Source organism: Herpailurus yagouaroundi, unplaced genomic scaffold (assembly GCF_014898765.1).
Source record: "Herpailurus yagouaroundi ecotype Mexico unplaced genomic scaffold, PumYag 162, whole genome shotgun sequence".
NCBI classification, from domain to species: domain Eukaryota; kingdom Metazoa; phylum Chordata; class Mammalia; order Carnivora; family Felidae; genus Herpailurus; species Herpailurus yagouaroundi.
Window position 1 is genome coordinate 11068243 of NW_024412403.1, and position 24610 is coordinate 11092852.

Consider the following 24610-nt stretch of genomic DNA (forward strand, 5'->3'; position numbering starts at 1 on the left):
TTGGGGGGTTAATGTCGAAGTGGCAAACTGAGGCAAGTGGTTCCAACAGCTCTCTACCCAACATGCTTCTGAAGATTGGGCATTTCGCCCATCCCCCAAAAGGAAAGCTGGCCGATAGCCATCTATGTCACCAGCTGTCCTTTCAGTGGTGCACTTTCTTCCAGAAATCTACATTTCTTTCCCTCAATTTGGTTTCCTGTGTCAAAGATGAAGCCAGACACTAGTTAAAGCATGAAGGATAGACTTCCTTCAGTAACTATTGCAACAGAGAAGAGGGTCCAGGATGAACCAAAGTCAACTTGGATTTATGGAGTGGGAACTGGGCACCTTAAGGGGAGAGTGGGGGAGTGGGGTCAGTTGAGCAGAATCGGGGAAGTGGAAATTTACAAAAACCAGGGCATTAGTGGGTCTGACTTGACTTAACCTGAAAGAGAAGCTTCTGTCTTTATGACCAGAGAGAGTGGTGCACGTTAGAGCAAGGTAGCCACTGGGTGGGAAGGGTTCCCTCCTTGAGTGTTGGCATTTCAAAGAGACAAGGCAGTGCTGGCTGGTGAAAGATTTGTATCTCAAAGCAGGAGAGAAAAGATTTCTAATTCCACGTTTTCTAACTGCTCTCAGAGGGGATTCAGGGAGCTGATCTGCCAATCTCCAGGTTTGGGCTGGAACCAACAGTGAATTTTCCCAGCAGCCTGTTGAGTTTTCTCAGGCAGACACTCTAAATGGAGCTGGGGTCCTCTTAGGGATGAGGCCTTGAGCTGTTAGAAGCTGTGCTAGTGTTTGTTCAAGTCTCTTAGGGTGAAGAGGGGGACGAAATCACTTGTACCAAGTCTCTACAGTATTTACAGGCCAAGGCCGAGACCTGCTTGCTGGCTCGGAAGAGACTGACCAGAGGTTAGTGAAGGAGATGGTCTTTGTCACCTGGTAGAAACCTTGGGTCTCTGTCTGGATCCCGACCCAAGGCCAGGATTTGGTAGCCGGGGCTGTTTCTCTGGGCACACCGGGATGAACGTTCTGTGTGCAATAGCGTTTCTGGATCAATGATTTGAGGAAGGAGGCCACTCTGGTCACATGGGAGTATCAGTGGATTTTCATGATACTGTTGTAAGGCTTATGTTAGCATAATTGCACATTTGTTTCTAAGGAACAAATATCTCGTAGACACCTCCCTCTGGAGATATAATCCTTGTAGGCAACAGAAGACATCCTACAAGCCTTGAAGAAAGGATTCTTTTTTTGAATTTTGTCTTGGAACCCTGAGACTTTTTGCTTTTTAAGATTTGATTTACTTATCATCTCTCTTATTTATTTATTCATTATTTTAAATGTTTATTTTTGAGAGAGAGAGAGAGAGAGAGAGAGAGAGAGAGCAGAGGAGGGGCAGAGAGACGGGGAGACGCAGAATCTGAAGCAGGTTCCAGGCCCTGAGCAGTCAGCACTGAGCCCAATGCGGGGCTCGAACTCATGAACCACGAGATCGTGACCTGAGCTGACGTGGGACGCTTAACCAACTGAGCCCCCCAGGCGCCCCTATTTGTTGTTTTTTAATGTTCATTTATTTTACCTTGAAAGAGAGAGAACGAGAGAGAGTGAGTGTGCATGAGCAGGGGAGGGGCAGAGAGAGGGAGACAGAGAATCCCAAGCAGGCTCCATACTGTCAGTGGGAAGCCCAACGTGGGGCTCGAACTCCCGAACCTTGAGATCATGACCTGAGCCAAAATCAAGAGCTGGACCCTTAACCGACTGAGCCACCCAGGGGCCCCTAGAGTCCTGAGACTTGAGGCCCTACTGACAATTGCTGTGCCTTGGCTGAGAAGATGGGGAGATAGGGAAGAAGAGAGGGAAGCTGGGAAGTATGAAGCAATAACCCCATACACCCGTCTTGGCTTCGACTTCCTCCTCTCAGCTACTCTGAGAGAATACACCTTAACCCGAGTTAGGTCCCCATCCTGTCCCTGCTCTAGCTCTGCCCACTCTGTGTTGACCTCCTTTATAACCTGTCAAGTTGTCATCATGAGGTTTACGTACCTGACTCGCTCTAATGAGCGGGTCACTCCAGCTCCGGGAGTCTCAATCATCTCTACACTCCTGGGGTCTACGCCAGTGGCCTGAGTAGATAGATAGGTGTTAAATATCGCTTGGCTTAATTAGTAGATGAAGTCACCTAATGTGTGGATTGCATCTCTAACGCAATGTCTAGATGGAGTGAACTGTCTTAGCTTTTCAACAGACATCAGTAATTCAGACACCTTCTGTACCGTTAGTCTCTTGAAACACAAATGAAAATCATTGTAAATGGAAGAAAATCAAGTGACTGAAAAGAATATGCTATTTATAAAGTGATGTCACAACTTTTCATTATCCTTTTCTATAATAACAAGAACTTTAAAGGGTTAGTTTTCCATAAAACTTTAAATGTTAATTTAAAAATATGTTTCTGTTGCACTGGGCACTTCTTAAAGATGCTACCTCTCTGTTGTGGGCGATTTGCCCTCGTGAAATGTTTGTTCTGTCGACAGACTTCCCAGTAAGCCAGATGCCGGGAAAACAATATACATAAAGTCACCTGGTGATTCTGTTCACTCATCACTTCAGACTTGACATTCATGAATGAATAAATAAACGCTCTGATGTCAAGCCAGTGAGCAGGTGACACATTTTTGAACCACAGCCTCTGCGCAATACATCTGGGTTATTTATAGAGCGAATTCGTCACATACAAAATACTGTTTCATGAGGAAGACAGTTCAGTGACTTGTTGGTACCTGCCTCCCCCTCCTCCCCCGCGCTCTCACCGCTAGCACACAGGCGCTGTCCTTCAAATTTGACTTTATTTCCACTCACTCGACAAACGTGTCAAATTTGACATTGACCGAAGTGACATTTATGTTGCACAGAAAGTAAAAGGGATCTTCAGCATAAAACACGGCTCTGATGAGCAAGTCTAAATCACACTGAGATTACCATTGTCGTCTGAGTTGAGTTGCCACAGGATCTCCATGAAAATTCTCAACAGAAAGCAAGGAGCTTAGTGTCGTCTAAGCAGTGACAACTTGGATTTGCTCCACGGCACAGGTGTCTCTTCACATCCAGGTATCCGCCGTTGGCTTGACGCCTTTCCTCCTCATCAAGGAGCCATGTTGAACCCCGCTGCCCCGAGGTTCTCATGGATGGTGGTCTTCGATTCTTCTAGATTCAAAATTTGACTCTTGTACTTCTCTTGCCAATCTTCCACGATGTACTGGTGGTAGGGGTCGTTGGAGTGCTCTCGTCGCTTGGATTTCACCGTGCTCACCAGGATGGCGACAATGATGAAGGAGAACATGCCGATCATCACCATGAGGTACAAGATGACATAGTAGAAGTTCTCAGCATCAAGCTTGGCTTGCAGGGCCTCTTGCTCAGCTGTCGTGTTCCTGCGCCAGTTGTCCATATAAGTAATAAAAATCCTTCTGAAGGCATCTTCCAGCGTCTGCGTCAGATTGGACAGAGCTGGCATGTCTCCCTCCTGCTGCAATTTAAATAATGAAACAGATGGCCAAGGTTAAGAACACTGATTCGTTCTGCATTTGCCTACTTTAAGGGATAAGGAGGGGTGAATACAAAGGGGGAGGTAATATAATTTCTTCTTTACCTGGCTGGTGATTGATTGAGTGCATATTTTTTGAAAATTATTCTTTAAGCTTTGCATATGCAGTTTATTTTTTGCATGCGTGACACCTTCCAACAGAAGTCTGATGGGAGGGCGCCTGGGGGGCTCAGTCGGTTAAGTGTCTAACTCTTAATTTCCGCTCAGGTCATGATCTCACGGTTCAGGAGTTCAAGCCCCGCGTCGGGCTCCGTGCTGGCGGTGTAGAACCTGTTTGAGATTCTCTCTGTCTGCCTTTCCCCTGCTCGCTTTGTATCTCTCTCTCTCTCTCAAAATAAACACTTTTTAAAAATCTGGCTGGAGGACATAAAACTGTATATAGTACCCCAATTTACATATGTAAATAAGTATAAACATACAAATGAAAATGGAAAAAAGACTGGAACTGACGAGTTCAAAATGTTAACAGTGGGTAGTATACTTAACATCCCCCCCCCCCCACGCTTTATACTTTGTTCACGTTCCAAATTCTCGTCAAGCACCTCACCCTACTTTGTTTTTAAAAAGACCAGTCGCGGGGCACCTGGGTGGCTCAGTCGGTTAAGTGTCCGACTTTGGCTCAGGTCATGATCTGAGTTCGATCATGAACTGAGTCTGTGAGTTCGAGCCCCGCGTCGGGCTCTGTGCTGACTGCTCAGAGCCTGGAGCCTGTTTCAAATTCTGTGTCTCCCTCTGTCTCTGACCCTCCCCCGTTCATGCTCTGTCTCTCTCTCTCTCAAAAATAAATAAACGTTAAAAAAAAAAAAAAAAGAATGTTTAAAAAGACCAGTCGCCTCATGATGCCTAGCGTAATGCGTCGTTCATAACAGGCGTTCAACAGACATCAGCTGAATGAAGCAATGACTCATGTCTGATCCGTGTGTGCAGAGAATTATGGGGCAGAGGATTGCAAGGGGCATTGACCTTGCAGTCTGCTCCACCCCTTTGTCTCCGCTGTGGGCTTTTTCCAAGTATGCCCCAGGGCGGAGTGTGTCCATCCACATTTGAAAGAAACATCTTAGGTAAGTGGAACAACGCGAGACCTGAGAGATCATTCGTATGCCCCAAGTCGGGCTCTCCTCTCCATCGTCACTGGCGCTGTCCAGCCACCAACACCTTTCACCTGGATGACACCATGCGGTGCAAACCCCACCCCCCCCCAACAGTCTCCTGGGGCATATCTGTCCCTCCCTGCCCTGCACTGCAGCCACGATGCTCTTTTTAAGAAGGAAGTGGGATCAGGAGCACCGGGGGGGGGGGGGGGGGGGGGGGCGGGCGGTTAAGCGTCCAGCTCTTGATTTCTGCTTAGGCCGTGATCTCATGGTTCATGGGTTCAAGCCCCTGTCGGGCTCTTGCGCTGACAGCGTGGGGCCTGCTTGGGATTCTCTCTCTACCTCTCTCTCTGCCTCTCCTTCTCTAAACAAATAAATAAATAAATAATGAAGAAACAAACATTTAAAAAAAAGAAAAAACGAGATCATATCCCCTTGCTTTTAATATGACTCAATACCTTCCTGTCCCACTTAACATAAAACCCCAGTTCCCTAGTGGGGTTTACCTGGCTTGGCCTGAGCTGACCCCCAACCACCTCCCCAGTCACTCCACCCTCCTGATGACTGGTCGTTCGTGCCTCCAAGTCAATAAACGTTCTCCCGCGTCGGGCCATTTGCACATTCTCTTCCCTCAACCTGGAATAACTTTTCCTTTCTCTTCCCTCTGCTGCCTCCTTACCCTTTTGGCCCCAGCTTAACTGTCACCTCTGAGAAAACCCCCTGGCCCCGCTCTAAATCACCCCCTACCACCACCACTTTTCTCCAATAGCATCTTTTTATTTTTATTTTTTTTCCAAAGCCTTCTTCACCATCTGTGCTGACTGTGCGGGTGCCGCTGGTGTTCGTGTGTGATCGTTGGCTCACGGTGTCGCCTTTCCTGCTCAACTGCCACCTCTGTGACACAGGGCTCGTATCGCCTTTGCCTACCTTGGTGTAGCGAACGTCACCACAGAGCCTGACACATCGAAGGCACCCGGTGGATGCTCAACGAATAAGTTAATGTGCCAGGCACCGGCGGGGCGTCGGAAGGGCAGAGATGGTGAGGGTGAGGTTTCTGCCTGTGGAAGCTCGGTGTGGCAGGAGCCCTTCAGACAAACAGCCACGAGAAACACAAAGGCTGGTGAGCGGTATGGACAAAGTGAGAAGGGACTCGGAGAGCTGAACGTGGTTCGGGGATGGAGGAATGCGGGGGTGGGGGGAGGGGAGCAGAACTGGGCGGAATGTAGACAGGAGGTGAATTGGTGACTAGCCAGGACCTACCTAGAGGTTCACCCAGGTAGTAAGAGCCCAAGCAGTGGCTTTGCCAAAGGCCCTTCCGGAAACAACGCCCACTGTCTTCAACATGTCTTTCCTTTCCTCTTATAAGGCGAGATGTTGCAGACCTCCCTACCTGAGGGAGGGGCCCAAGTGGAGCTCCAGGTCTTTGTCTGATGCTTTCCCAACATTTCGCTCAGTGAGAATTAACTGATAACTCACTGTGAGAGAGTGCAGCTAGGCTGGTTTTAATCTTACCCAAGATGTCGCCACAGGCCCCCTGACCCTTACAGAGACAAGATCTGCTCCTCTGGTGGGAGGTTTATGTGTATTCACTTTGAGAGAGAGAGAGAGGTGGGGGGGAGCAGCAGAGAGAGAGGGAGACACAGAATCCGAAGCAGGCTCCGGAATCGGAGCTGTCAGCACTGAGCCCGACGCGGGGTTCGAACTCACGGAGCCGTGAGCTCATGACCTGAGCCGAAGTCGGACCGACTGAGGCCCCCAGGCGCCCCTCTGCCAACTTTTCCCGGCATCTTCATCCAATGAAGAGAACTGTGATTTTTCCAGCTTATATAGTCCCCCTGCTGCACCTTCTAGAGAGAATTCAGTTTTCTTTTGCAAAGCCAAATTGAAGAACGGAGAGAAGATAGAGACAGGTAAAGAAGAACCAGAAGAGCTACGTGTACAAAGTGAAGGGCTGGTGGAGGGGTGTGGAAGTCACAGAGATGAATGATGGGGGCAATTGGGTATCGGGGAGGGTGCTGAGCAAACCCAGGGCAGCAGACAACCGGCAAGGGGAAGGGGAACCCTCTTCCAGGCAGAGAAGTCAGTCCCCTGCAGGGTTCTTTCTAAGGTGCTATCAAGATTGGAATTATTACTGAGGTGCCTGGGTGGCTCAGTCAGTTGAGTGCCTCACGCCGGCTGAGGTCACGATCTCACACTTCACGGGTTCGAGCCCCGCATTGGGCTCTGTGCTGATGGCTCGGAACCTGGAGCCTGCTTCAGGTTCTGTGCCTCCCTTCCTCTCTCTCTCTCTCTGTCTCTCCCCCACTTGTGCTCTCTCTCTCTCTCTCTCTCAAAAATAAATAAATAAACATTAAGAAAAAAATTAAGATTGGAATTATTCCAGTTATTTTTGCTTTTTGGACAGCCCTTTTTTTGGAGGAACTCTAGTATGCTCTGAGCACCCAAGGCCTTGCCTTGTATCTGAGTTTCCCCCAGAGAGGCGGTAGCATTGCAAGTTCCCAAGTGCTCTGAGCTCCTCCGTCCACCCTGCCTCCCGTTTATCTCCTTTGTGGATTGTGCTGCTGTGCCTGGAAATTCCACCAGTGAACGCCTCTGAGTGGAGGACATAAAGGTCCTAGTCTTTTTCTTTTAATAAATATTCAAAAACAATTTTTGTTAATGTTTACCTATTTTTGAGAGAGAGAGCAAAACAGAGCATGAGTGGGGGGGAGGGGGGAGGAGAGAGAGGGACAGAGGATCTGAAGCAGGGTCCAGGCTTTGAGCTGTCGGCACACAGCCCCACGCAGGGCTTGAACCCACAAACTGTGAGATCGTGACCTGAGCTGAAGTCTGATGCCTAACCGACTGAGCCGCCCAGGCGCCCCGAGGTCTTAAATGGGAAATGCGGTAGGGTAGGGCATGCTCACTGTCAATATCGTTTTGCGAATGTTTTCAGCAAAGCAATGGCGCACCACCTGTGAAAAATCTAGACCAGCCCCTGACTCATAAGAGGGCTTAATAGTCCCCTGTGTTTTCAGGCCTCTGAGAGAATGGGGACACAGGAGACCTATGTTTTGGTGCTTTCTTAGCAAAGCCATCCAGGACAGGGTGCCTCAAGGGAAGCCTCAAGATTCCACAGGTAAAATGGGAATGGGGCACTTTAAGTAAGTATTGAGGGGGAGGGGAAATGGAGCCCAAAGGACAGGGGAGAGGTCACTGAAGTAACCTTGGTCTTCTGAATGATCATCCCTGAGTTGCCCTGCAGAGGAAGAAAGAAATACAATTTCTATAAGACAGAGGAGCTGAGTATCTCCAGACTCACCTGTGAAAATGGCGGTATGCTGGGGCACCTGGGTGGCTCAGTCAGTTAAGCGTCCGACTTCGGCTCAGGTCATGATCTCACAGTTTGTGAGTTCGAGCCCCGCGTCAGGCTCTGTGCTGACAGCTCGGAGCCTGGAGCCTGCTTCGGATTCAGTGTCTCCCTCTCTCTGCCCCTCCCCCACTTGTGCTCTGTCTCTGTCTCTCAAAAATGAATAAATGTAAAAAAAAAAAAATAGCAGTATGCTCTTGTAGTTGGGAAAACCCCATCAGTGGCCACCTCACCTGCAAGCTCTTCCCCAGATCTCTGAGTTGGAGATCCCTTTCTGTGCTGCTTCTGCAAACTGTCACGTGTCCGTCTGCTTGTTTTCCATTACCCATTTATTGTGTGCTCGTGCATGTGAGCACTGTCTATGACACTGACATGACTACCTCCATTTTGCAGGGATGCTCAAGTGATTTGGATCATAATTACATGACAGCTTGAGCTGCTGAAGGACAAGGCTCAGTCATTTTAGTCACCTTTGCTTTTTTTTTTTTTTTTAAGTTTATTTCTTCATTTTGAGCAGAGGGTGCAAAGAGAGAGGGAGAGAGAGAATCCCAAGCAGGCTTCACGTTGACGTGGGGCTCGACCCCACGAACCCATGAGATCATGACCTGAGCTGAAACCAAGAGTTGGACGCCCAACTGACTGAGCCACCCAGGTGCCCCCATTCTGTTCATCTTTGAATCCCAGGGCCCTGCATGGTGGTTGGTGCATCATAGATCTTTACTAAATGTTTGGTGAATGAATGAGTGCTCCTCTCTAGTGTACTGTGGATTCCCACTAGAAACTGCTAGAAAGGGTGATTCTCAACTTACTTGCAGGAAAGGAAGGGATTTGACTTTATTCTTCTCCCCAAAAGTATACATGTGCACATACTCTACATTCAATCTCCGGGAACTCCCTAAAGCCCAACCAAGTACCTCTGCAGCAAAATATCTTTGAGTTGAGGGATGTCAGTGCTGGGTTCCACTGGAGCTGTTTGGGTTTGAGGCGTGAGCACGGCAGCGTTCTCCAGCCTGCTGGAGCCAATACTACTGATTATTTGTTCAGTCTGCTGACATGGACAAAGGCTTGTGGCAGAGAACACATCAGGAGGTGCTTCTTGATAAGACTTAATCTTAGAGTGAAAAGGGCCCAGATAGATAAAGTACCTGGTCCCCAGCCAGGCTGACAAAGTTGGGTCCAAGGGGGATTCGCATTTTGAACACTGTTGCAGAGACGTGGCTGAACAATCCATTGTCTCTTCCCTAACCGAGGGGAAAGCCAATCAGTAGGTGAAAGCAATTTTCTTGATGGACATGGAGCTAGAACGTTCAAATAGGTTTAAATTTATGATACCCAGAACAACTACCTAACTGATAGACATTGAGCGTATTTGGTATACATATTATCCCTCCTCTAAGTAGAATACTATAATAGGTATTTAGCAATGAGAGGACTGTTGTTTATGTTCTGTTCGATCGTATGAAAGTGCCATTTCTATAGGTGAAATCCGGTCAATATTGGCGATTTCATGTGGTTCAACCTAACATATGCGGACCTATATTTTCGGCCATTTTCAATAAGTAGTCCTTGCTCAAAAGCCAAGATGGGCCCCTAGAGATTATTTAGGCTGGCCTGCTCATTTGGCAGGTGCAGTAACTATAGCCCACGGAGCTTAGATCATCTGTCCAGGGTCACAGGGCTTGCATGTCGACCACTGTGCTGGCACTCGAAACCCAAATCACGCAGGCTAGCTAGCGCCCAGGACCCACTGTGCCCTAGCAGAGGTCGCACATTCCCACAATGCCCCATTTCAATCAGCTCTGACTGGGCAGCTCAGCTGGGTAAAAGAAATGAGACTAAGACCATGGTTTCTGCTCACACACACCAATTAGTTGTGCCCTATCTTCAGGACACATAAGGACCCCCTAACTCCAGCTGCACTTGTCAGAGGGGTGTGTAATTCACAACAAGGACAGTCTGGACACTGTGAGGAAAGTAACACCCCTTTGATCCCCAAACCTGAAGTCCTCTTCTCTTAAAAGTTCATCTTTTCTTAAAAGATGGTGGCTCATCAGCATCACGGGGGCCTGGAAAGGCAGGCAAGTCTTTCATTTTTATACCAAGAATAGAAAGATATGATTACTTGCATTTACCATGAACATTCCATAAAAACGCTTTCAAAATTCTCCTCCAATTATGAAGAAATGAGGAAGGAAAACAATACCAAGGAGAAGAAGAGTGAGGAGGAGGGTGAGAAAAAGAAGAACGAGGAGGAGAGGAAGAAGGAAGAGAAGAACAGAGAGACAGAGAACAAAGAAGGAAGGAAAGGCCATCTTATAACAGGAAAATAGCTCCTTTTTTAAATTTCTTGAAAAAGGAAATAGATTGCTTTGTTACTTAATTTCTGAAACAATACAGAATTTGCAATAGAAGCTTACCTAGGCAGTGCTTGAGCGGTAGGAAACCCCCTACTACAAAGCCAGGCGGCTCTGAACTTCCTGGCTGGTGTTGGCAAGTTCTCGGGGACCATGCATAAATCTCAGCCTGCCGGGCACTTTCAGCTCGCGGCTGACCAAGCCTTTGTTAGCTGCAATCTGCAATCTAGGCGTTTATGAACCCAAATGTTTAATCTAATCTCATGTGGAAAGTTAAATACCGACCGGCAGTTGGGAAGTGACCTTGGTGCCTGATGGGGTGTGCCTGCTTGGAATCTGCCATTGGGTAGGGGTTGTACAGGTCTCTCCCTCGGGCCGCTGGATGACAGCTCCACCCAGGACACTGCCTGGGCACAGTGAGCCACCGTCCTCAGGAAAAGGCTTCGTGGACCGCACTGTTCCCCACAGGACTTGTGCCCAGGGAGAGCATCCCAGAGAGGTGACACGAACATGACGAGCTTTGGGTGGGTATGGTTGGAGCGGAAGGCCAGTATGCTTCCAGACAAGCGCCCCTATCCTGACCACGTCCTCATGGACCTAATTTTGTTTAAATACCCCTCCTGGAGACAGTTTTCAAGTGACTTTAGAGCAACATCGTTATCTTGTAGATTGGAAGCTGGCCACAATGAAGGTATAATACCAAGGACACAGAAGCAAGTCCAGTAAAGTATGTAAAGACTTCAAAAGAACTAAACACTCTCTACTTATAAAAAGATCCTTCTTTATCCTTGAAATTGGACAGAGTGGGGCTTGGCAAGAGCTAACACCTTCTGAGAGTTACCATGTGCCAGGCCCTTCTCAAATGCTTTAATTGTAGGAGACTCATGCAATCATTGTCACAACCCAATGTAATGGTACTCTGAGATTTACAGCTAAGGAATCCAGGCACAGAGAGGTCAAGGTCATCTCAGGATGACATAGAAGCAGAGCCAGGATTAGAATCTAACCCTGAATGGTGGATGTGGTAGTGATACACCACTAAAATCACTTGAAGGTCATGAGGTTGCCCATTACTCCGTCACATAGCTGTGCAAAGTAAGATTAACTTTGTTTTACAACCGAATCTTCTCATCAAACGGTGCTCTGAGCAATGTGGCTTGAAAGGCACTGGGTGGCAAAAGGAAGATGGCTAGGATATAGAATTATCCACAAATTGTAGTAGTTAACATAGTAGGTGTGATCTAAAGAAATATAAAGATCTCTGTTACTGTTCACCAGCTTCTCACAACACCGTTTGTCTACCTAGACTGTCTTCAATGAACACGATTAGGCAACCTCAACTAGGAAAAAATGGTTTGATGATTCTTTTGGGCTGAAAATGTCTCTATAGAAACGGACGCCTTTCAAATGGCTCCCAGGGAAATTCCACCAGAGCAACTGTGCCACCTGCTGGTGGCAACAAGGAACAGAGACCAATCTCTCGCTCACTCCTAAACTAGCCTTGGCCGCTTAACTTGTGCCTTGAATTCTCCTAGTGCAAAGGCGAGGGGAATCAAAGCAGTGTGCAAGTCTACACTTCCATAATTTGAGGCAGAACTGGAAGGCAAGACATCATAGAGGCTGAGAGGTTGGCTTTGGAGGCTGAGAAACGAAGTGAGAAAATTACTTAGCGTTCCTGATCTCTGGATTCTTCATCTGTCAAATGGAGAGAATAAAAGTTCCTGCCTCACTGGGTTGTCATAGAAATTAAATGAGATCATGAGTGTAAAGCGCCAAGGACAGAACCTGATACATAGTAAGATAGGAAATGTTTAATGTATTAGCTTTTACTGTTATTTTTAAGAGAAATAAGCAAGAGGACATGGCAGTGAGAAGCAGAGCTTAACTGCGCCTCACCAAGGAAAAGAACATTCTAGCACTATGTGAAGAGTAGCTCCTTAGTGGTTTATTTTTAGATAGCTCTTACTCAGGGCCTGGTACACAATTCACACAACTGGAATGAGATGTGGTCCTGACAAAATGGATGCAGAAGTGGAGTGTAAATATGACCCAAGTATCAGCTGTAGGCTGAAGAAGAAAATAGGAAGAGATGTTTCATGCCTCCCCCTGACAGGCTTCAGCCACCTTGGCTTCTGCAAAAGACTCTTAATAAATTCACTCTGTATTGTCCCCAACAGGAGAGTAAAACGGTATCTGCCAGAAAGCAAGGTACATAAAAGCAAATGTTCTCTTTGAGAGTCAAATTGCAACCCACACCTTTACAGAGCTCCTCTGCGTACATATGGCATATGTTTTTTTAAAGCCCAGGGAGTTGAGGTTGCCTTTGGATTTAAAATTGGATGTCATTCAGTTGCACATCCAGCACTGACAAACCCCAAACTCCTTCAAAAGGTAAGAGCAATGGAAGACTTGGTTCAGAATTGAGCCTGCTTTCCAAGCTACTAGTACTGTTTTTAGGGCACCACTATGATACAAACCAAAAGGCTTCCTTAAGTGGAACACAACTGCTAAAGACAAGTAATGGGGAATGCAGAAAGTTGGGTAATTGTCTTTGGAGAATTTCAAATCAGTTAGTGCCTGTCTGCCTCAAGGCAATCCTGCTAGGAGATATCCTGCACAGGCTTTATCTACTGACCTCCTGTTATGGTAGGTAAGTCTAAGTCTATATCCTTTCCCCTTTTCCACACCCTCCCAGTACACCATAATTGAGGGGTAAATCCAACTTCAGATTCTGCACTTCTGTGGTAACAGAAATATTGTTCTCTGAGGACCCAAGTAATGAGCTATAATTAACTCTCTCCTATACAAGTTTTGGTTTTCAAGGAATAAATTATGATTTCATTGTTTTCATTTTTGCTATCTTTGAATCTCTTTCTATACCCCTCAATGGCTCAACATCATTACTCATTAGGGAAATTAACTTACAACCACAGTGAGATGCCTCTACACACCTACTAGAATGGCTAGCGTCCCTTTTTTTGTTTCAATTTTTTATTTAGATCCTAGTTAGTTAACATGTAGTGAAATATTGGTTTCAGAAGTAGAATTCAGTGATTCATCACTTGCATACAAACACCCAGTGATCATCATAACAAGTGCCTTCCTTAAGACCCATCACTCATTTAACCCATCCTCCACCCCCCCCCCCCCCCCCCCCCCCAGCAACCCTCAGTTTGTTCTCTGGAATTAAGAGTCTTTAATGGTTTGCTTCCCTCTCTCTTTTTCTTCCTATATGTTCATCTGTTTTTTTTTCTTAAATTCCACATGTGAGTGAAATCATATGGTGTTTGTCTTTCTCTGACTGACCTATTTCCCTTAGCATGATACTAAGTTCCATCCATGTGATTGCAAATGGCAAGATTTCGTTCTTTTTGACGACCGAGTAATATTCCATTCCGTATATAAAACACAGCTTTATCCATTCATCAGTTGACAGACATTTGGGCTCTTTCCATAGTTTGGTTATTGTTGATAATGCTGCTATAAACACTGGGGTGCATGTTCCCCTTTGAATCTGTATTTTTGTATCCTTTGGGTAGTGCAATTGCTGGGTTATAGGGTAGTTCTGTTTTTAACTTTTTGAGGAAACTGCATACTGCTTTCCAGAGTGGCTGAACCAGTTTGCATTCCGACCAATAGTGTAAAAATATTCCCCTTTCTCTGCATCTTCACCAACATCTGTTGTTTCCTGTGTTGTTAATTTAGAACGGCTAGAATCCTTTTTAAAGAACCGACAACACCAAGTGTTGATGAGAATGTGGAGTAACTGGAACTTTCATACATTGCTGGTGGGTGCATAAAATGGTCCAACCACTTGGAAATAGTTTGCCACTTTCTTAGGAAGTTACCACATGGGTTTAACAATCCCATTTCTATGTATTTATCCAAGATAAATGAAAAAACGTATGTCCACACAAAGACAAGTGAATGTTCATAGCAGCTTTACTCATAATAGCTAAAAACTGGGAATAACCCAAATATCCCTCAATAGATAAATAGGTAAACAGACTGTGGTATATCTATACAACAGAAAATTGTTCAACAATAAAAAGGAACAAACCAGCGATGCATGCAACAACATGGATAAATCTCGAAAACATTTCCTGAACAAAGGAAGTCAGACACAAAAAAAGCTGTACTGTATGATTCCATTTCTAGAAATTCTAGAAAGGGAAAAAGTAATCTATAGTCATAGAAAGCAGATCAGTTGTTTCCTGGGGCCAGGTAAGAGGAAGACTGACTGCAAAAGATATAGAGAGAGCTTTATGGGGTAACTGGATTGTTCAATATGTTGATTTTGGTGGTAGTTACAGGGTATACACATTTGCCAAAATTCATTGAACTGTACCCTTAAAATGGCTACATGCAGAAGCCCCTGGGTGGTTCAGTGAGTTAAACATCTGACTCTTGATCATGACTCAGGTCATGATCTCAAGGCTCGCAAGTTCAAGTCCCGTGTTGGGCTCCATGCTGAGCCCTCTTTTTGCCTCTCTCTGCCCCTCCCCCACTCACACTCTCTCTTGCTCTCAAAATAAACACATAAACATTTTTTTTAAATGTCCATATAATTTTGTGTAAGCTATACCACGATAAAGTTGATTTCTTAAACATCCATGTTTATGTCGTTCGCTCGTAAATTTACATCCCCTGACCAGTCCACTCCTCTGAACTTCACACTCAAATATCCAAATGCTTGCTTGACATTTCCACGTGGGTGTCTAATGGGAATCTCAACCTCAAGGTCCAAACAGAACTTTTAATTCTTCCACCAAATCTGCTCCTCCCAATGGCTCCATCAGTTTCTTAAGCCCAAATGCTAAGAATTGGTGTTGATTCTTTTCTTCTCCTCACCTCCCTGTTGGGAAAGGTCATCGAAAAGGTATGACCACCAACTGACCTGTGAGCTGGACTGGGGCACTTGGGGGCTCCTTGTTCCCCACCCCGTCCTTGGAATGTGGGTTCTGTTCTCCTTTCCTGTTCCCAGGGGCTGCTCCAAAGACATGGCCTTGAGATAGTGATGGGGTGTTGAGAACACCTGCACAGTACATGTGTCTAGACCCAATTAAGGCCTCTTTATAAACTTTTTTTTTTTTAATTTTTTTTTTCCAACGTTTATTTATTTTTGGGACAGAGAGAGACAGAGCATGAACGGGCGAGGGGCAGAGAGAGAGGGAGACACAGAATCGGAAACAGGCTCCAGGCTCTGAGCCATCAGCCCAGAGCCCGACGCGGGGCTCGAACTCCCGGACCGCGAGATCGTGACCTGGCTGAAGTCGGACGCTTAACCGACTGCGCCACCCAGGCGCCCCTCTTTATAAACTTTTAAGATCTGGCAAGTAGGTGCAGGGATCTACTCACCTTGATGACACCTAAGGAAGGCTCATATGTTCCCTCTGGAACTTTAAAACTGCCACCTCCCAACCTGGAGCCACCTCTTTCTTTGTTCTCTCCTTGCCCTCTGAGTAGAGGGACTGGTTTCAGGTTATACCAGAGAAGCTCCAAGGAGAATTGTAAACCAACACTCCCACATCCAGTCCATTAGCAAATACTGTTGGCTGCCTCCCATCAAAGAACACTCTTGAGCCTGGATGTATGAATTTGACTACTCAGTGACACTGAACCCACCAGAACCTTAGCAACCCATCCCAACCTCTTTGAAAAAACATGCTGGGACTTTTGTGCTGTTAACTGGCATAAGGGCCAAATGCAAAGCAGAATCACCATCCATTTCCTAAGCCAACCAGACACCTGTTCTCAGCATCTTGCCCTTTTTGGTTGTACTTTCTCCCTGTTGCCCTGAGCCTACGTCTTCCCATTTCTGCACAGACAAGTTCTTTAAACTTGTTTCCTACGCCTGGAAAGCAAAAACTCAGCTTTGTTTGTTTCTTCTCTAGTGGTTTTGTGTTTTAATTTGACACCTCAAAACACATCCCAAGTCAGCCGTGGCTCAAGGCTGAACAGTGTCATGTCTTGGCCGCTGTCTTCAGCTTTCCACTCATTGTCCCCATTCATCCACTTCCCCAGGAGTGAGCAGGGTGATGTTTTAGAAACATGAATCAGAACATGCTATTCTCTGTATAAACCTTCCTACTGCTTTCCCATCATCTTCAGAATAAAGTCCAGAATGCCTGGTCCCCTCTCTGACCTCTTCTTCCTCTCGCAGTTTGATCCTGGCTTCCCTCTTCTTCTTATTTCTGCTATAGCATCTGTATTAGTTTCACACTATGGGTATAGTAAATTACCACAAACTTAGTGACTTAAAACAACACAAATGTATTATCTTAAAGCTCTGGAAGTCAGAAGTCCAAAGTGAAGGTAGAGTGCTCCCTTCTGGAGACTCTGAAGGGAGAACTCGTTTCCTCTAGAGGCTGCCCTAATTCCGTGGCAGGGGTGGTGGCCCTTCCTCATATCATGCCAACCTCTGCTTCCACCATCACATCTTCTTCCCTCTGATTGACCCTCCTGCCTTCCTCTTCTAAGGACTTCGTTATCGTATTTGGCCTACCCAGGCAATCCAGGATCATTTTCTCATCTCAGGACCACCAAGTCAATGACCACTGCAGAGTCCCTTTTACCACGTAAGGTAACATATTCACAGGTTCCGGGGATTAGGGTGTAGATGTCTTTGAGGGCGCATTACTCAGCCTGCCATAGCACCTTTGCATCGGCTGTTCTCTCTGCCTGGAATGCTCTTCCTGCAGATCTTAACACAGCTCCCTTCTTCACTTCAAATGACATCTTCTCAGACAGGTTTTCTCCTGCCGTCCCAATCTGTAATACTGACACCCACCCTAGTCACCACTCCCCCTGTTTTATTTTCCACGTAGCATTATTTATTGTCTGAGTTGTGCAAGGCTCCCACATACTGTAGCATAGGTCGGGCAGTACAGAAAAGGAGGACCCCACTCAGAGTGGGCATGGAGTCTGTGCACAGCCTGCATCCTTTGTTCATGGCATCTTTGAATTCTGAAGCCACCCTATTTTGTTGCTGGCTGTGTACTTTTCTTGTCTCTAATAGGACTTGAGCTCCATGACAGCAAGCACTTGGTCTGTATTGCTTTTTTCTGAGTCTGGCTGAACAGAAGCTCTCAACGCTTCCCAAACTCCCGGAAAAGACGGCAATTCTAGATTCCGGCGCTGATGAAACAAACAACCCCATTGATTTACAAGGTACCAAGATTACGCTTCCAATCAGAAAGATACCTGGAATAGAAACTTTGCATCATTTCAAAAGCATTCACGACCCTTGAAGTTTCCAAATGGGACATAAAACTGGAAACTTCCTTTGATGGTTTTAGCACCAACATAAGGGTTTTGTGAAAAGTTGGAGCTGGCTGTGCTGAGAAACCACTGGTACTTTTGTGCAGCTGCATACAGAGCAACTGATTTCTCTGTGCCCAGCTTCAGATTCTCAAGGAGATGACAATGGTTCTGGAGCAATGACTCCGTTTGACTGAGGAGTTTCTCAAATGTTCTCCCTTCTTTAAGTCAAACACAAGCTTGACCATTTCCAACATTTATGGCTTCACCAAGAACTTCACTTCCCAAACGTGTTGGGGCTTCTTTTGTTTGGCAACGAAGGAGACAGGATGCGTTTGAGATGCTTCTTTGGAAAGAGCAAACTGGGCTTTGGTAAAGTGTATCCTTTTCAGATGGCGCCTTCACCCAAGGTGCTCTCCCAACTTTGCTGGCTTTGTGCTTCTGGGGGCGAGAATCTGGCCACCAAGAAACAGGGGGCCTACTTCGCAATGGAAAACCAGAGGACCCCTCAGCTTCTTGGTGCTCTATTTTCCTGGACAGGATTGAACTTCCGCAAAGCACACGGAGCCGAAGACACAGAGGCAGATGTCAGGGGCCCAATGGAACTATGAGAGTTGATTGTCACCCCAGAGTCGCCCGCGGCATTTTTACCGAGGGCATTAATCTGGAGTGGAAACGACACTCTATACCATCATACTAGAGTTACTACACAAAGATGATGTTCAATGAGGAAGAGGCTCCAGGCAAAGAAAGAAGAAGCCTCAGCATGAGGGTTTGTGGGAATTAAAACTGGATGGAAAGGTGAGAGGGGAGGCCTGGAGTTCGAGGGACAGCCATGGGGGCTTCGCTCCCAGGAGCTGTGGAAGGCCCATGGGCCCTTGTAGGGGAAAACAGACCGACGTGGAGAAAGAGACAGAGGAAGGGGTCTTCTTTGTGGTTTTGCCAAGAATCAGGCCTATGTTTGCTGAGAACCCAGGTCCTGTTTGTGCGCCCAACAAAATTCTTTCCAGATGGGTCACTGGCAACGTCTCTCCTCATTCCCAAGCCCTTCACGTGGGCACTGGGTTGAGTGCGTTTTCCCTGGAGCTTCTGTGTCTAATTCCAAGACAGAAGCCTGGGGCTGGAGAGTCTGCAGAACAAGAAGAGACCCTCCCCTCCCACGCCCCCACCCCCCACCCGACACTCCCTTGGGAACAACCACCCCACAGACTCCCAGCTCTCCTGCCCTCCTGACACACTCAGGGTCGGCCTCAGTGGGGGACATGTGGTAAACCCAAGCACTGTTCCCTTAATAAGTCTCTTCCAAGAAATGTCTCCTTGCACATTTAGAACAAACCCACAATTCCTTGCCTGCCGGGGAAAACCATCCCCAGGGCTTTGGTGGGTTCCAAAGTGTGGTAGTTTCAAGAACTTGCTTCGCCTCAGACCTGTCAGGATGGCCACTATCAGAACATCAAAAGACACATGTTGGCCAAGATGTGGAGGGACTGGAACCCTTGCACACTGATGGTGGAAAGGCAGCCTGGTACAGTTGTTACACATAACGGTCTTCTAAAAATTTAAAACTAGAACTGCCATATGATCCAGCAATCCCAGTTCTGGAGACTCATCCCAAAGGATTGAAATCAGGATCTCAGAGAGAGACCTGTTTTCCCACGTTCATTGCAGCACTATTTACAACAGCCAAGATGCAGAAACAGCCTATGAGTCCATCAACAGATAAACGGATGAAGAAAATGTGCTCGGCACACACACAATGGAATATTAGCCAGCCTTTAAGAAGAGGAAAATTCTCTGTTACGTGACACCACGGATCAACCTTGAGGACGTTACGCTGAGTGAAATAAGCCAGTCACAGAAAAACCAAACGCTGCCTGTTTCCACTTCTATGAAATGCCTAAAAGAGTCAATTCAGAAGATCAGAGAGCGGAAAGGTGGTTGCCGGGCACCGGAGGGAGGTAGAAATGGGGAGTTACTACCCGACAGGCATGAAGTTTCAGCCGAGCAAGATGAAAAATGTCCAGAGATCTGCTGTCTCACATTGTACCTGGAGTCAGCAATGCTGTATTGTGCACTTAAAGATCAGTGATAGGGTAGATCTCATGCAGAATGTTCTTACCACGACAGAATAAAATTAAAAATGGAAGTGTCTGCTTCTGATTAGCAACCTCAAGGAGAAAGCACAGCTTTACCACGCATCCAGGAAAGGGAGGGCTCAGGGGCACCCGCTGTCCAGCTCTGGAGAATTCCTGATGACTTTCTAACTTTTTTTTTTTAACGTTTTTATTTATTTTTGAGACAGAGAGAGACAGAGCATGAACGAGGCACAGAGAGGAGGCACAGAATCCGAAACAGGCTCCAGGCTCTGAGCCGTCAGCACAGAGCCCAGCGCGGGGCTCGAACTCCTGTTCCGAGAGATCATGACCTGAGCCGAGGTCGGACGCTTAACCGACTGAGCCACCCAGGCGCCCCCCTGACGACCGCTTTCTATTTTACGGTCTTTCAAGCTTGATAGACAGGGTGTTTATAATCGGTTCCCCTCTGCTAGGGCTAGAGAAACAAAATCTAAACCAGAGGCTGCGGTCTTCAGAACAGCCACACTGTGTCCCCACAGCACTATTCAAGCGTACGTGACTCATAAAGCCACTAAGTCCAAAGGTGTTCAGTTGTGCGCAGCTGATGAAAACAGCCTGGGTGGGAGGAGCCCTCTTCCCTGCCGGCCCTAACTGCCAAGAGCCCTTAGCAAGGCTCTGGGTTTATTTCTTTTCTGATTTTTATTTTAGAGGGTGATGGATACAACCATTCTTTTTTATTTGATTCGATTTAAATTCAAGTTCGTTAACACATAGTGTAATGATGGGGTCGGCAGTGGAATTTAGTGATTCCTCGCTTACATGCAACCAGTCTATGTATTTCTTTTTAATTTTTATTTCGAAATCACGATAGACTCAAGAGGAAGTTGCAAAAATGTTGAGTCCCACGTACCCTTCACCCAGCTTCCTCCAGTGGTGACATCGTGCATGACTATAATATATTATCAAAACCAGGAAACCCGGGGCGCCTGGGTGCCTCAGTCGGTTGAGCGTCTCACTTCGGCTCCGGTGACGATCTCACGGTTTGTGAACTGGGGTCCCGCGTTGGTCTCTGTGCCGACAGCCCGGAGCCTGCCTGGGATTCTCTCTCTCCCTCTCTCTCTGCCCCTTCCCTGCCCGCGCTCTCTCTCTCTCAAAAATAAATATTAAAACAAAACAAAACAAAACAAAACAGGAAACTGACACTGATATGGTGTTGTTATCTAGCCCACAGACTGAATTCAGATTTTCACTGTTTTTACCTGGACTCATCTGTGCGTGTGTATAATTTGATGCAACTTCATCTGACCTATAGATTCATGGAGCCGGCACCACAATGAGGGGGAGAACTGCCCCATCACCATCGAGGAACTAACTTTTACATGCCTCCCTTTACGTTCACCCCCCTACACCCCTACTCCTCACCTACTCACACCCCTACTCCTATCCCTATTCCCTGGTTGCCTTCTTTATGAATCTGTCACTTCTAGAATGCTCTACACTAGGACTATACAGTTTATAACCTTTTGAGACTGGCTCTTTGCCCACTCAGCATGATGCCGTGAGATCCGTGCATGTGTATGTCAGTGCTAGCGGCTGAATAATACTCCAGTAAACAGATGTTCAGCCACTCATCTTCTGAAGGGTATTTGAGTTGTTTTCAGTTTCTTGCAATTGTGAACAGAGCTGTTATGAACATTGACATACAGATTTGGGTGTGAATGTTACATGTTCATTTCTCTGGGGTAAGCATTCGAGAGTGCACTTGCTGGGTCAGATCACAGATGTGTGTTTAGTTTGATAAGAAACTGCCAAATTAGTTTCCGGGGAGGCTGTGCCGTTTTACGTGCTGACTTGCAACGCGCGGAAATTCTAGTTGCTCCGTCTCCTCGCCAGCCAGCAAACCTCTGTGTTTTGGATTCATGGGTGGGAACCCCTAGGACTCTAGAAGATTCGTGCTATACGAGGCTTTAAAGATGATGCAGTCCAGCCCATTGATTCCACACAGGAAGGAACCAGATGCTGAGGAGGGACCTGACTATCCCTTCCCCCTTAGTCCAATCCTTCCATTATTGTCACTACCTGCCCTGTTTCCCAGTGGCGGGCAGGACTGTCTCTGCTCTGTGACATCTCTGGAAACTTGTCAAAGGTGGGGCAGGACCTAAGAGCCTCGGGGGCAAGCCTCCCCCCCCCCCCCTCGGGGGCACATCTTGCCCGGGAAATTTGACCTCGTGCTTTGTTGCCATTGAAGAAACCACGCTCCAGCTGCATTGTCCAATTCTCACACTGCACTTAATGCATTGTCTTCTCTCAGGAAATTGCTAACAGCACCAAAGTTCAAATACAATCTGAAGTCACAGCCCATGGCCAACTTTCCCAGGCTCACCCGGCCTCCAGCCCAGCAATCATGTCGACACCCATTGCTGCTGGCTGAGCTATTCATTTATTGAGAACGTACTGTGTGCCAGGCCGTGTGTGAGGCACTCTGTGTCCCATGCCTCTGGTCTTTACCCCAATCTGCAAGGCTGGTAACAGCCCCATCTGACAGATAAGGAAAAATGGCTGGGAAAGTCATGATCTCGGACTCAAAGGTTTTAGAATAAAGGACCAAGGTATAGGTCGTTGTTTTACACAGCTGCGCCTGGTACAACATACATACAAGACTGTTTGGGGTGACCACAGTGGCCCTTCCTGTCATTTTCTGAGCATTAAACGAGCAGTGTGCCTCTCCCGGGGTTTTATACCTAAAACTCGCAAAGCGGACACCAGGTGGCGCCAACGCTGAGCTTTTCCCGCGGCGCGGACCAGCCAGACTTTTCACAGAAGCTTTCCGCTGATTCTCAAACCATCCTATCACCGTGCATGCCTCCGGCTCAACTATAGCATTACTGGCACATTAAACTCTTTTTTCTTTTTAAATAGCAGACATCCCTTGCTTTCTTAGAAATCAAATCATTAAATATTAACATCTGCTCGGGTTTCTAAAAGGGTTGCACTTGACAGCAAAAAGCAAAGAAATGCGACATCTAGGGAGAGTATAGAACCTTTTCACTGAACATCAACTGTTGAAACTTGCTGGGTACTCTAACTTCAACTTTTCCATATATGGATGTTCTTGAGAAGCAGATAACTGTTCCAGACCCTTCCTGCATTTTGAATAAGAAGCCATGAATTTGCTTTGCAGTTCTCTGCGGAGATGAAGTTAAAACAGATCCGTGGTTGTGGTTACCACCTAGTTCTCTTTTCTCTGAAGTTACAACCAGCGGCCCAACTTGTACCAAGTTTGTCTGGGAATTCTTTTGCATTCTGCATCCTGGGAATCGTCTCGATCCCAGGCAAGGCGGGACAGTTTGTGACCCTAGCTTTAAGTTTGAGCAAAAGTTACCTTGCGTTGGATTTCAGATGAAGATTTGACTTCAGTCACTGTAGAGGGCTTCCTTCTCCAGCACAGATCTATTATTCATTCATTCACTCATTCATTCATTCAGCAGATGCGTACTAAGTCAACCTCAACTCCCTTTGCCATTCCAGGTCTATCAAAATGAGTCCTGACATTCCACCTTTGCTGGGTTTTGATGCCAAGGGTTTGTGTCGTGTACCTTCTAAGGCTCCCCGTGCCGGATGTAGCATCTAATCCAAATAGATACTTCATTAAAAGTTATTAAATGAAAATTGAAAAAAAAAAAAAGGAATGCCCCTCTCCCCCTCGAGGCTACTGCCTCTTTGCGGTTCCAAGAATGTCATTAGTTTGGAACCTTACGAGCCCCTGCTTGGAGCTGAAGAGGGACGTCACGATGTCATACGGGGTCTTGGCTATGATAGGGACAGCAGTTTCCAGTAGGTTTTAGAACCTGCCTCGAATTCAAAATTCCTGGTTACCCTTCTGGGAGTCAACTCTCCCCAAGTTTGTTTTCCGTGGAGTTTAGATTTCTATTTTTGAGAAGCTAGCATTGAGGAGGAACCCAGAACTCAAGTTCAGTCTTAATTTTGCACCAGACCTCAAAATTTCAGAAAAGGAGGTAGTGGTTGAAAGAGTGGGAGAAAGGAATTTGCCGGAGAGATTGTCCTCTATTCCCAAATAAGTTCTGTCTCTCTTTCCCAGCCAGACTCTCTATAAAAGGGAAAACTGGACAACAGGCAGTGGGAAAGAGTGCGTCCTGGCAAGTTGCTTCGAGACGCGTACAGCATGCTGTTTACAAATTCCTGCAGCCAGCCCCGGGATCCAAATGTAGACAACTCTGTTTATGTAACTAAAATAGATGCTTATACCGTGTGATTAAGGTGGCTCGGGGAGCCGGGCCACAGTGAGGTGACCTTTGCTGCAGCCAAGGCCAGAGGGGAGCACGGGGCACAGGAGCCCCTTGGACCCCGGCAGGTATAAGGTTTAGTAGATCAGTTTTCTGGTGGAGAAATCTCCCCGGGAGGGCACATCTAAGTTGCATGGGAGAGCCAGAGAAGTCATGACCCAGCATCCTTTGTCGCTGTCCGTCACAGAGGATGGAGGTTTTCATACGAGAGGGACCAGCCCAACCCTGTCCCCTCCCGGCTACATCCTTTCCCAGCACAATGTTTGGAATGAAGCCCCCGCTCCTGCACCACCAGGAGAGGTTTCATACCGACATGCGGTTCCAGTGCCCGGATCACTAAAGAGGCCGGAATGTTGTAGGGTCAGTGGATGTGCAGTTCGGTGAAACATTCCCTCCTCGGACCACGCCCTTTGCCGCTCTGCCCACCCCCCCCCCCCACTCTTTACGACTGGCAGTCTTGTTCTTCTAGAAGCAATGCAAGTTTCCCCTCCAGACATGCCCCCGGGGCCCCTGCCTAGCTGGAAGAGGTGACGGCTGGACACTGAGGTCACCCACTGCTGGGTCTACCCGCCGCTTATCACCATCTTTACA

General features: G+C 47.0%; 1 protein-coding gene across 3 annotated transcripts in view; it reads right to left on the bottom strand.

The window, feature by feature from the left end:
* Positions 1–2308: 2308 nt before the first annotated feature.
* Positions 2309–24610, bottom strand: part of KCNE2 (potassium voltage-gated channel subfamily E regulatory subunit 2) — a 172943-nt gene continuing 150641 nt past the window's right edge. For 2 of the 3 annotated variants that reach the window (XM_040483983.1, XM_040483982.1), the window contains one exon: positions 2309–3508. In XM_040483983.1, the coding sequence (XP_040339917.1) occupies positions 3125–3508 (384 nt within the window). In that variant the 3' untranslated portion in view covers positions 2309–3124. Of the gene's footprint in view, positions 3509–8259; positions 8275–24610 lie in introns of those variants that run through there. The other variant, XM_040483984.1, reaches the window with a different exon arrangement.